This window comes from Sceloporus undulatus, chromosome 2 (genome assembly GCF_019175285.1).
Source record: "Sceloporus undulatus isolate JIND9_A2432 ecotype Alabama chromosome 2, SceUnd_v1.1, whole genome shotgun sequence".
In the NCBI taxonomy this organism is placed as follows: domain Eukaryota; kingdom Metazoa; phylum Chordata; class Lepidosauria; order Squamata; family Phrynosomatidae; genus Sceloporus; species Sceloporus undulatus.
Window position 1 is genome coordinate 169758374 of NC_056523.1, and position 13709 is coordinate 169772082.

Genomic DNA, 13709 nt, shown 5'->3' on the forward strand with positions numbered 1-13709 from the left:
AAGACCTGAGCAGGATAATTTGTTATGGGGGGGGGGCAGTTTGACACCACTGTAAGTGCTGCAGCTCCAATGGAATGTGAACTGCAGTTTCCCGAGGTCTTGGGCCTTCTCTGCCAAAGACTGTTGGTGCCCCACCAAAGTATAAATCCTAGGATTCTGTAGGATGGAGCCAAGTGGTGTCAAACTGCATAATTCCTACAGTGTAGATGCACCCCAAGACCATGGCTATATCTGCAATGCAGAAATAGTCAAGTGTGACACCACTTTAATTGCCCTGGCTCAATGCTATGGAATTCTGGGATTTGTAGCTTGTTTGTGGTACTCGAGCTCTCTGACAAAGAAGGATGAATGCCTCACAAAACTACAGTTCCCAGAATTCCCTAGCCTTGAGCCAGGGCAGTTAAAAGCAGTCTCAAACTGGATTAGTTCCGCAGTGTGTTTTGGACCAATGCTATCTTTAGGTCTTAGCTCCCTATTTAGCCAAGGATTGATATCCTTCTGTCACCATAATAATTAATATGACAGAAGGATATCAATCCTTGGCCAATCAATCCTTCTTCAATTAAGACTTAATTGAAGAAGAAGCCAGTGAAGCTTTGAAATCTCTCATGATGTGTGTGCATTTTGCTTGGTTATTTCTGCAGTGTGTGTTTTGGACCTTTGTGGTTTGCACTTTCCAATTGCAGCCCTTCCTCCCCTTTTAGTAAAAAACAACAACACAATTTTAAACCTCAGTCTGAAAGAAATAAAATGAATCCTTGCAGCCAGGTATGAGAGAGCGTCGCTTTCAATCCGGGAAGAGAGGGGGCGAAAAAGGCATCCTTTACCTCTATGACCGATGGCCAGCCTGGGAACCTGTTCCTCCTGATTGGCCGCGAGAGACCCCGCCCCCGCTTTTCATTGGCTCCTGCCAGCCGTATATAAAGCCTGCCCCCGGCTGCGTCCCTCGTCATTCCCTCACTGTGAGTGAGGAGTGAGGAGTTAGACAGTGGAGGGACTTTGCTGCAGGGCGCCGGTCGTCGTCATGAGGGAGAGGAGGACTCCGCAGCCGGTGGTGGCCCGGTGCAAGCTGGTCCTGGTGGGCGACGTCCACTGTGGCAAGACGGCCATGCTGCAGGTGCTGGCCAAGGACTGCTACCCGGAGGTAGGTGGTGGTCTCTCTCTCTCTCTCTCTATCTAGCGGGGTCTGGCCTCACAGCCAGGCAGCCTTGGGTTTGGGGCCACTGGGTTCAATGAAGGCCCCTCAAAGGAGGACCTCCTTCCCCCCCCAAAAAATGGAGGACATTCATGGAAAGTGGAGGGCGTGGCCAAAGAAAGGCTAAAAGCACTCATAGGAATATAAATCTACAGCGCTATATAAATAAAACAAAAGAATGATGATGATGATGATAAGTTCAGTCTTCTTGGTTATGCTCAAAATGGAGGACATTTTGAAATTGCTCTTGGAGGGAAAATAAATGCTAAGAACATTAATATCCATGTAAATCAATGCTTCTTAGACAGGCTCAAAATGGAGGACGTTGTGAAATTTCCTCCTGGGTAGAAAATAAGTGCTAAAAACATGAATATGAATATGTTTCTTGGTTATGCCCAAAATAGAGGTTATTTTGGAATTCTTCCTGGTCAGAAAATTAATGCTAAAAGCACTCATAGGAATATAAATTCATGCTTCTTAGGGTCAAAATGGAGGACATAGTGGGATTTCTCCTGGACAGAAAAGAAATGTTAAAAACGCTCATATAAATGTAAATGCGTCCTCCTTAGTCAGGCTCAAAATGGAGGACATTTTGGAATTCCTCCTGGGCAGAAAATAAATGCTAAAAATGTTAATATAGATGTAAAATCATTGTTCTTTGTCGGGCTCAAAATGGAGGACATTGTGACATTCTTCCCGGACAGAAAATAAATGCTGAGGGCACTAACGTAAATGCATCCTCCTTAGTCAGGCTCAAAATGGAGGGGATTTGGGGATTTCTCCTGCACAGAAAACGTAAATCCATGCCTCTTGGGTGTGATTAAAGTGGAGGACATCATTTCATTCCTCCTGGGCAGAAGGTTGAAATGTAGGACATGTCCTGGGAAAGGAGGACCTCTGGTCACCCTGCCTGTGGGAGTTGCTCCCTGTCCGGGTGGCCAGATGTCCTCAACACAAAGGAGGACAAGGCACTGCGAAAATGGAAGACATTCAAGAAAAATGTAGGGCATTACCAAATAAAAGCTAAAAACACTCATATAACGTATCCATTCATTTCATATGGTTTATTTACAGCTGTATTACATATACTGTCATTTATTATGGGCTTCATTGTGTATTTTTCTGATCGTTAAATTTAAAACTTAGTTTAAATGCCTTGTTTGCTTGCAATATACTTCTAGACCTCTGAGGAAGACAAAGGCTTAGAATTGTACTTTACTAGCAGTAAACCCATGAATGAATCTACATTTAAATTAGTCCTTTCATTTGTCCATTGCATTGAAATTAAGGGGAGGACCCTTTCATCAACATTTGCATAGTGTACTCCTCAACTTTTCCCCTCCAAGAAACAAACATGCCCTGAGCTCTGGAGAGGGCAGGTCATGTCTACTGCTGTTCCTAGGGAAAATGAATTTTAGAAAGATCCGTCCTATTCCTCTATTTGCAGAGAGGGCAGGCTGCCATGTAGACCAGTTTCTCAAAGGGCAACAGTAAACATGTTGCTCAATGGGCATTTTGGTGATGCTCAAAATGGAGTACATTTTGGAATTCCTCCTGGACAGAAGGTTGAAGTGTAGGACATGTCCTGGAAGAAGAGGACCTCTGGGCACCCTGCTCCCTCAGATGCCTCCCTCTTTCCGGCATCCTGTGCCTCCAGCTGCAGGCTGTGCTGGGCGACTGGGGTGCAGTCAGCAACCTTTAGCACTTGGAAGTTCGCTTTCTAGAGCAGTGCCATGCAAAGTGGTGGTCTGTGGGCTGAGGTCAGCTCCCAAGCCATCTGCTGCCAGTCCCTGGAGAGTTTCCAGGCAAGAAAAAGTCAGTTGTAGCCATTGGGCACATACAGGGTGCCCGTCTCTGGCCCATTAGTGATCAATAATTGCTTGTCCTGCAGGTTTAAGAAGCACTGCTTTAGGATGCAGACATACTCTGCTTTTTTATTCTCCCCCTAAACAGCTTTGGGCTAAAGGAGTTGCTTGTCTTAAAGGGTACAGTATATCGGTTGGGTGTTACCATCATTTGGATTTCAGATTTTCCAGATGCTTTTGGACTGCAACCTCCATTGTCCCCTGACAGTGTGATACATAGAAGGTTATGTGTGCATGCAATGGGGATGTTACTACTGCTTTGAGTGCAGCTTTCCTCCAAATCAAGAGCCTTCCAGATGCATTGCACCGGAGCTCCAGTCATCCCAGTCCAATATGGTCCCCACAGTGCACTAGGTTGCAGGAAAATGAAATTTTTATATGCATTGATCTTCCCTTTGCCCATTTCTGGATAAGAGACAGACCTGTACATTACATTGCTACTTGTCAGCCTGCTTTTGACAGTACTGTCAGTGTGTATGCATGTGTGTATGTGTGTGTACTTTGTGGAGTGGGGCTAGCCCTACACTGTCTCTCCTTGGGGGCTGTCATCTCTTTTGGTGCCAGCGTGGGTTCCTGGCAGAGCATGACACCATAGCTCTTCATCTCTCTTGTTTCTTTCCCTCTCATTCATACCCCAATTTCTGCCTGAGTGACTATTAAGTACCTTCTGTCTGACCCCTAGACCTACGTGCCCACGGTGTTTGAAAACTACACAGCTTGCCTGGAGACGGAGGAGCAACGTGTGGAGCTCAGTCTGTGGGACACGTCAGGTGAGCCGCCTCTTTCTCCCCTTTGGCCCTTGGGCACTGCTGTAAGGGCCGACAACTGTCAGTCTGCCCAGCCTGCTATGCTGCAGTGAGGCAACCTGAACAGAGCAATAATTTGCTGAACCTTATTGCTTGGCACAGAGATACATAGAGGATGAAATGGGGATAGGGAGAGGGAAGAGGATGAAATGTGGATGTGGGGGGGAAGATGGATGGTAGGGAAGGACACCAGGATACCTCATCTGCTTCCAGGGTTTGTTTTAGTGTGTCAGATGTGAGCCGTTGAGGTGCTGCATGATCTTTAGTAGCCTTTATGCAAGAGGGAATGAGTGCAGTTCAGATGAGTGCAAATTAAATTCCACCTCTCCCACCTAGCTGGCCATGATAGATTGCTTTGAGGCACTTAGGAATGAAAAGGGGGGGATTTCCTTTGTGTTTTGGGAGTGTGTGTTTTACAGTATGTTGCAGTCCTGAGCTGGGGAGAAAGGGGGCATTGTAATGCGGAACTTGGGGTTCTCTTTTTAAAGAAGCAGTGATTTGGGGAGAGGGGTGTATGGGACTAAGGCACAAAATTGAGACCCTGCTCCTAGGGAAGCAGCTTTAGAAAAGGAGCTCTTTGTGGGTTTCAGCAGAGAACACCTGTATGGCAGGGTTCCTGTGCCAAATCCAGAATCTATCATTTCTCATTTTGTGTTAGGATGAGAGAGGCTCTACTTCCCTCCCCAACCAGGGGTTGAAGTTTAAAATGCTGCAGTGTTTTCTGCTAGCCCTCCCCAATTTCTTCTTCCATTTCCAGTAAATATCTGGATGCTGAAGGTGCTGGGCTCATTTTCCCTTTGATCAGTTTTGACTCCATTCCTCTTCTGGAATGCAGAGAGGAGGAGGGCTTGCCCATTGTGTGCATGTGTCTGTGGACACATACATACATATGCATTGAGCAGGGACAGAAATCCTAGGGCAAGAGGCTCTGTGGATCATTGCTAAAGAAATGTCGGGGTGGGGGGAGATTAAGAGGGGCATGCCCCATTCACGATAAGGGGCTCTTTAAAAGTATTGTGTGTGTGGAGGGCTGCAAGAGGGTTATCCTAGCAACTGAGAATGGGCAACAGCCACTCCTGTTTCTGCAGCATCCCCTCTTTTGAAGGGGGCCAGAGATGGGGGTCCCTGGCTACTTGGATCCCCTTGGTTGCCATGGTGATGGCGATGGTGCAGGGAGCCAGAGGTTGCTTGCTATTCTAGGCACGCAGTGTCTGGGCTGCAGAAGCATTTTGGATGCTGCTGTTTCTGATAGAAGATTGGGGGGTTGCCTGTGATCCTATTCCTGTTCTTCCACCCCCTTATCATCTATGCAGCAGCTCCCCTCACTCCCAACACCCTGTGCAGCCCTCTCTCCCCCTCCCCTGTTCATGCATGCACAATGTCCCTTGCAGATATGCAACCCATTTTTCTCTCCCCTTTCTCTCTCCCCTTGCCAGTGAAAGAAATGTTGCTAAGCAACCCCTGTTCCCCCCCTGTATGTTGCATCTTCCCCTCCTAAATCTCCAGAAAATGGGAACTCCACCCCCACCCATATTGATTGCATGGGTTGGGAGTGGGTGGGTAGATGGCCTTGGTTATATAAACCATAGTGAAGCTATTTCCCAAGCAGACTGGGAAATCCTAAAATGGGTGTGCGTGTGGTAGGGGGTGAACACGCAGAGTCCTGCAGAGTGCAGTGGAAATGAGGTGAGCTGGGGAGCAACTCTGTCAAAGACTGGTTCCTTTTATCTTTGCCTTACTTCTGTAAGAGTGAAAAAAAATCACCACTTTGTCCCACAAGCACGCACACACACAGCATGACGTGTGTAATCCAAAAATAGGACAGTGTTATGTTAGGCCATTGGAAATAGAGAGAGACTTCTTTCTTTTCCTTGATTTTAGCTGAAGGGAGTCCTTTGACCTGCCTTTCTGCTTTCCACAGGCTCCCCTTATTATGACAATGTGCGCCCCCTCTGCTACAGTGATTCAGATGCTGTCCTACTCTGCTTTGATGTCAGCCGCCCTGAGACCATGGACAGTGCACTGAAGAAGGTGAGGAGTGTCTGACTGCCACTTGTTCTTGCCCCTCTTTTCATAAGACCTAAAGCTTTACACTATGAACATTGTCAGTATGTGACTTGATAGGATGCACCAAGGATAAGGCGACATTTCTGGAGTCTCCCTTGCAAGGGTTTTGGGGTCTGTTACATACATGAAAGGTATCCAGTCTTTCTGTCCAGTTTCTCATGCTCGTGTACATCCAGTAGTGTAACAAGGATGAGTGAGAATGAGGAGACTGTGCCTCAAAACTCCTTAGGATAGTGGGGGTAGGGTAATCCCTGGTGTCCAGATAATTTGGACTTCCATCCACAGAAGCCTCAGCCAGTATGACAAGCAATATGGTGGTTTGGAAGCGGTCATCCAAAATACCTAGAGGTCCAAAGTTTTCACCATCCTTGGATCATTTGCAAGAAAAGATGGCCAACTGGTCTGTTATCCTTTGGATACAGTATCTGGGCCCTGTTTTTTTAACATGGCATAAAAAAAGGAATTCTCATTTATGGGGATTGAAATTCCACATTTACATGATGTATTTTGCATGTTATATGTAAGCATGCACAGTTCAGGGCAATATTATGCTTTTATGTGCAGCTGAGTATAATAATGATATGATTCTACTTGAGCAGCAAAACATACTACTTTTTCTTCCTAACTCCTGAGCCCCTGAAGAATAGCCTCTCAGAATCCAGGCTGTTTTGGATAATTATGGTACAGCTGGCCCTGCGTATCCACAGATTCTGCATCCACAGATTCAACCATATATAGCTTGAAAATAGTCCAAAACAAAATGTTAAAAAGCAAACCTTGACTTTGCAATAGCATTTTACTATGTACTGTATATAATGGAATTTGAGCATCCATAGATTTTAGTATCCACAGGGGGTCCTTGAACCAAATCCCAGTGGATATGAGGGGCCCACTGTATTATAATTAGAAGAACACAGACTACAACTAGTGGCCCAGGAAGTATGCCAAAAGCATTTTTCTAAGCTTCTTGTTTGTTCATTTGTTGTTTTCCACATAACTGAAGATCAGTTGCCAGATCATCCAACTACTGCTCACTTATAATGCTTGGAAAAGATGCTTTAGGGAGACTAACATTCTCTGAATCCTCCGGCCAACACATCCAGTAGCCATGTTGGCTGGTTTTGAGAGCTGTAGTTTCCCAAAGCAACTTTCTTCTACTTCTTGCTCCACTATAAATGTTTGTCTTGTTAATGGCCTCCAATAATTATTAAAGCACTTAAATGGTTCTAGGTACTGTACAGTACCTGGAAAGTGATAGTGCTTCTTTTTCTGCTAACTTTTGTTTTGTAGATCTCCAGTAAATTCTCTAACAGTGAATTTCTGAAGATTCCCTAAAATGCAGTGTTATTCAGTCTCACTGATGATGAAAAAGATAATGATAAGCGGCTGTACCTCAACATTATATATTAGTGAAAAGATGAAGTATTTGTCTGTGGAACTAACTCTTTCTGTCATCATTCCTGCGCCCTGCCCTTGGAAAATTTGTTCTGGATGCTTAGGGATTCCTCTGGAAAAAAATTTGAAGGGAGTGCTTAGGAAACTGCAGTAGAGAGAAGGAAGAATTCTGTGGCACAAAATGTTCATGCTACTTAGATGTCATGCAGTAAATTGGGATGAGCAAATGTGATGTTGGACTTCAATTCTCATCCGCCCTAGCCACTGGTGAGTTAGTCAGCTATCTGGTGGGGGCATAGTTACTCATTCCTGCACTAAATGTTTCTTACTTCCCAATTAATTTTTGTGTCATAGGTTCAAAACACACTACAGAAATAATCCAGTTTGACACCACTTTAACTGCCCTGGCTCAGTGCTAGGGAATCCTGGAAATTGTAGTTTATTGTGGCACTAGAGCTCTGACAGAAAGCTAAATGTCTCAGAAAACTGCAGTTCCCAGAATTCCCTAACATTGATCCAGAGCAGTTAAAGCAGTGTGAAAATGGATTAGTTCGGCAGAGTGTTTTGGGACATAGTGAGCCTTGGATTTTAAAAAGTTTATTTTTATGGTTCCTGCATCTTTTAAGCATCCCTGTCATTCTAGTCTGCATCTGTGTTGAAAATATTCTGAACTAGCACTTCCTGAAATACCTCTCCACTAAGATGGATTATATGGCATCGTACAGGCCCATTAACTGTGATTCAGACACAGGGCTAGGATCAAATGATTTGTTGTTGTTGTTGTTATTTGGAGTAGGGAGAAAATTTGAAAAGTGGCCAGCCAGTGCACATATCTAGAGAAGGTCATTGCTCAAGGGATGTGAGATGGCTTTCCAGCATTTGGTTCCAGAAGTGGTCAGTTGTGGAAGTTACACTGTGTTCATAGACTGATAGCTAGTGTTCAGTTAGTGTTGGCTTTTCCCCATTGCATGCTAATATTCATATCTAGATCACTGCCTATCCCAGTCTGGGAAAGTGAAGAGGATTTCTGAGTCCTGTTAAATATTTTCCCCCTGTGGTGTGTCTAGGCTAAAAACACCAAGCCAACTGGTCTATTAATATACTTTCCTTCAAATGCGCATGTAGTAGTAATTGAAATCTACCACTAGTCTTCCAAAGCCCAGGATCAGTCCTGGTATTCCAACATCTGTGGCCACTTCCCCCTTCTCGTGTCTGCAAAGACAGGTAATTCTTGTCATATGCAGCTTGGAGATTAGAATTTTGGGCTAAAGAGATTAGCGATTTCTTCCGGATCTCTAAAATAGAGGGAGCTCGAATTTTCATATGGAACTATAGATATGTTGCTTCAAAAAAATCCACAATACCTGATGTGTAGGGTGCTGATGAAAGTATTTCCAGTCTGTGTTGCAGCTTTTAAACTAAACCGAAGTGTAGGAGTGGAATGTATTGTGATTTGATGCTTTCTCTGTTACATGGGATCAATGCTTAAGCCTTGCAACCTTGGGGTGTAGTTTGTGCATTCTGTATAAATTCTCTCTCCCTTTGCAGTGGAAAACAGAAATCTTGGACTACTGTCCCAGCACCCGCGTATTGCTGATTGGTTGCAAGATAGATCTGCGCACAGACTTCAGCACCCTGATGGAACTATCCCACCAAAAGCAAGCTCCTGTCTCGTATGAACAGGTAAAGCCATGTCTTATGCTGGTCTTGATTTCTAGCCTATGAGATCCTTTCTCCTATCCGGATTTCTTATAGGAAGGATGAGTGTTGTCTTGGTTGATGTGACCAGCCAGTCCTTTTTGTTTGGACATTATTTGCATCTATAGTTATGAAAGTGCAAATGATTGTGTTTAAATTTTCTGTTCCAAGCTCAAATGGTTAAGAAAAAAAATCTAACACAAGCCTGCACTCACATAAATTTGCTGTTTAATTCCAAAGAATGGCATCAACAAAGTATGAAATGCACTCTGGACATAACTGTATTATTTTTCTTCAAAGTCAAAAAAAAAGTATTGTGTAGTGCTTTGCTCACATAATATATAAAGAAACAAAATCTGCTCTTAGTAGTGAGTTTGCACTCAACAAGCAAACACACTACAAACACAAAGACTTGATGAAAGGCACATCATACAGCTAAACCAAGTCAGGAATTTTAGGTTCGGTGGATATGTCTGTCCCATACAAATTTACCATCTTGTACATTCAGATTTCTTCCTGTTGTTGAGTAGCTGTGTAATAAATGAGCCACTGAGATTACAACTTTAGCAGAGATATTATTGCCAACTCCATGCATCTCAGCTGCATCAGTTCAACACATTGATTCTTCTGCTCCCTCTAAGGCCTTACAGAACATGAAGCAGTTACTGGTCATAATGACTAGGAGATTCTGTGAATTGTAGTCCAAAAAAGTAACTGCAGACTATGATCCTTGCCACAAACAACTGTGGTATCCCTTCACATACCTTGGAGCCTTTTGACCAGTGCTTCCACATTGCTGGGCTTTTCCTCTTCCTTAAGTGAATCAGTTCTCTGTCTTATGCCTTCTTTCTCTTGCACTCTCTTCTTTTTGCAGGGTTGTGCTGTTGCCAAGCAGCTTGGAGCAGAAACCTATCTGGAGTGTTCAGCCTTTACATCAGAGAAGAGTGTGCACAGCATCTTCCGGACAGCGGCATCCATCTGCCTCAGCAAGCCTGGACCCCAAACCCCCAAAAGCCCAGCCCGGAGCTTTCCCAAGAGACTCCTCCGCTTGCCCAGCCGATCTGAGCTCATCTCCTCCACTTTCAAAAAGGAAAAAGCAAAAAGTTGCTCCGTCATGTGAAGTGGCCACCCACTTCTGGGAGCAGAGGGTGGTGGTGGAACCAGTGTGGACACTGGACCCTCCAGTTGGCCCTTCTGGGGTGGGATTGGGGGGCTGCTTAGTTCCTGTGGGCCAGGCCCTAGAGGATCCAGAAGGGTCCAGTTTCCCCCACTCTCCCTGGCTTGAGCAGGCGTATCATCCCTTCCGCATTGCAATGCTTCCCAACATGCAGCCGCAGTGTGCGCTTCCAGGCTTAGGCCTGAGGGGGGATTGGCTGGACTGCAAGAGTGAAGGTTGGCCCAAGACCTGCCCTGTTCTGGAAGGCCTTTGGGGCTAGGTATAGCAACAACTTGGACAGTGGTGGCTCCTCCGTTTACTTGAAACAAAATTGTTCCCCCATGCACAAACACTCTCTGATGCACAGTTAATAATAATCTCATTGGGCCCTGATCATCTTCTTCATCTGCTGCTTGTCTCGTTGCCTGTTGGGAGCAGGCTGATTGCAGACACCTCTCCTTTCTCCCCCCATTCCTCCCCCCCCCATCACCCCATATCCTCCCCTTTACTGTCCCTCCTCCCTCTAGGACTGAGGTGTCTGGGCATCCTCTGCTTCTCCCTCAGGAGGTGAAAAATAGGGAAGGGAGGAGAGAGGGAAGTGACTGTTTTATAGACATTATCTCTGTTTGTGGGAAGGAAAGGAAATGGGGAGGGGGGTTCTGTTAAATGTTTGGTGTTATTAAAAGAGATCTTATTTATTAATGAAAATATAATGCAGAGTAACAACTTGGTTCCAAGAACTTTTCTTATTTGTGGGAGGAACTCTTTTGGTTTTTCCCCTATGGGAAGGAAATTGTGGAAGGGGAGGGGTTGCCTTGCGCACTCCACACAAGGGTGCACCCTTGATTTCTTCATTTCTCATCACTTCCAGACCTGATGCCCACAATATCTAGCACATTGATTCTTAGCCTTTGCTTGGGTCACTTTAAGCATCTGATGAAAGCTGTGGTTCCCCTCCCAGGGGAAAAAATAATGCAACAGCCTTACAATTTTGAAAGTGACAGAAGAAATCAAAAGATATTTAGGCATATATCCAGTTCATGGATTTCCCCAGAGGCCCATGAGTCACAAGCTGAGAACCCCTGCTCTAGCGATATTGGGAAGGGCTCTAATTTGGTAGATGTACACCTACTCTGCATGCAAAGGGCTCAGGATTAATTCATTAACATCTCTCGTTGAATGGCCAAACAGGGTTCCTTTCCTAAGACTTTGTTGAGCAGCTGCTGTCGTGCTACAAAGTGGTTCTCACCTTGGGATCCTGAGCATGCTTTCTGCAAGTCCCAGAATCTCTGACCATTGATCATGCTCACTGGGGCTTCCAGGAGCTTAAACCCAGCACAATTTAGGTTCTGGAATTATTGCAAAGGGCCATCCTTCTGTGCTTTTGGTTTACATGCAAGGATGTTACTGCTGTGTTGATCTAGCATATGTGGCTCATTTTTTTTTTTCAAGCTATAGTGAGCCTTCCCAACTCAAGTAGAAAAGAAAATTCAGGTACAGTATAAACTGGGTTCACTTTGTCTCTCTGGCTATCTTGAATTGGGTTTGAAGTGAACATTGGTTTGGTGCCATAATCGGCGCCTTAGGCATCTGAAACATGGCTCGCTGTATGTATTTGCTCACAAGATTGAGTCAGTGAACAGTGGACCCAGAGGCTCTGGAGAGATGCCAATAACAGTACTGGAGACCTTTCCAGGAAAACAACTTGTTTTTTGCCACACTGCTTGCTACTTCCTTCCAAAGTTGCCTGTCTACCACATAACAGGTATAGACCATTATGAAGACCACATTATCATGAAACCGGGTTTCATCACCATGTTTTTCAGGTCAGCACCCATTCTTCATGGTGTATTGGCTAACAATTTACATGTTGGCAGCTTATCACATCTCAATGGATCTCTGCAATTGCTATATCCCTATTAGCATCTGGTACAGTTTCAATGACTGGGTATTTATGGTAAGGTTCCAGTGGATGAGTTCCTTTGTTCAGAATGTATTTCAATTCAAGATAGACACGAAATTTAAAGCAGCAGATGGGGAATCTTTCAGACTTCAACTCTCAGAGTCCCAAGCCAGCATGGCCAAACTATGGTGGGCTTGTCCAAAACATGTGAAAGGCCAAAGGTTCCCCAGTTCTTCCTTTAAGGGGTTGTCACTATTCTTTTGAACCTCTGGATTTCAGTGGGTCTTCCATACTGATGTACCTGCCATGATACTCCTCTCCATTGCAGTAAATTCTGGTCCATATGCTTAGGATAAATGTCCAAGCACATTGGGCTTTGTTGCTGGAATACTTTGTATCTTGAACATATTTCAGTATATTTTCTAGATCACCCTATCTACTAGTGTGTATTGTTTCATTTGAGGCTGCTACAGCCATCTAACTCTACTGCTTGACATATGAGCAGCAGGGCAAATACTGAAGTAAGTAGACAGCAAATCCTAATATTGAAGCTGGAACAGAGCAATGGATGCAACTAGATTAGGGGATGTAGGATGTACAGTCTTCCAAATGTTGTTGGTCATTAACTCCCATCATAATAAAGTGTTTCCTCTGATTAAATCATCACAGTACTTGCTTGAATGGTACACATTTTGTAATGTTTCAGGCCTAAAATTAAGGAACATAGGTTCTGAAATGGTTAAACAGCAGAGATTCTATTAATGGACTTACAGAGAGATGTTTGCAATGGTAGAGTTAGGTTAATTTATGGGATACTTTTTGAAAGCAGACTATGCCTAAAGTGGATCAGAGGCATCAACATATCAAAATACGAAAAGTTTTAAAGACTATTAACCAGTTCAAACAAATGAAATAAGCTTATTTTTTTTATTTTCAAAAATAATCTTACAATATATATACAAACATAAACAAAAACAGATGCTTACATATATTCTCACTTGTCTCTTTCCCCTCCCCCCGAATGCTTGCTTATTACATGTTCTATTTTTTTTTAATTTCATAATCAGACTAAATGTAATAGTATCTTACATATATAACTTTTCTATAGTCCTTATCTTCCTGTTATTATATCAATTGGGATTTACATATTTCTGGCTCTTCTGTATACATTCCCCATTTCATGTGTCCATCTATCCAACTTCATCTCTCCACATTGTTTTCCCAAGCTTTTGCTTGATTGTCCCGGGCTATGTATTAGTTTTCTAATATCTAGTACCAACACAATCTTTTTATCTATTTATTTACAGAGTTGTCCTCACCCTTTATTTCCTGTATTTCCTTATTCAGTTTTTCCTTACCCATTTTATTCATAAAAACTAAAGTTTTAATATATACAGAGAGAAAGCAGAAGCTTGTTAGTATTTGTGAGATCTTCTTAAAACCATCTTTTTTCACAAAACTTTAGCATTGGTTTTCAACTCTTTTCAATATTACTTTCATATTCATCTTCATCTCTTAATCTCATTGTGATCATATCCATCTCAATTACATCTATAGCCTTTATTAGCCATTCATCTACCTCAATATTTCCCCATTTCTTCCAGTTTTTAGCAATTATTATCCT

The 13709-nt window shown here is 43.7% G+C and overlaps 1 protein-coding gene across 1 annotated transcript; it reads left to right on the forward strand.

The window, feature by feature from the left end:
• The first annotated feature begins 962 nt into the window (after positions 1 to 962).
• Positions 963 to 12748, forward strand: RND1 (Rho family GTPase 1). Its single transcript, XM_042453976.1, has 5 exons — positions 963 to 1144; positions 3743 to 3830; positions 5788 to 5897; positions 8877 to 9011; positions 9901 to 12748. The coding sequence occupies exons 1-5, from the start codon at positions 1025 to 1027 to the stop codon at positions 10144 to 10146; spliced, it is 699 nt and encodes a 232-aa protein (XP_042309910.1). The 5' UTR covers positions 963 to 1024; the 3' UTR covers positions 10147 to 12748.
• The last annotated feature ends 961 nt before the right edge of the window (positions 12749 to 13709 follow it).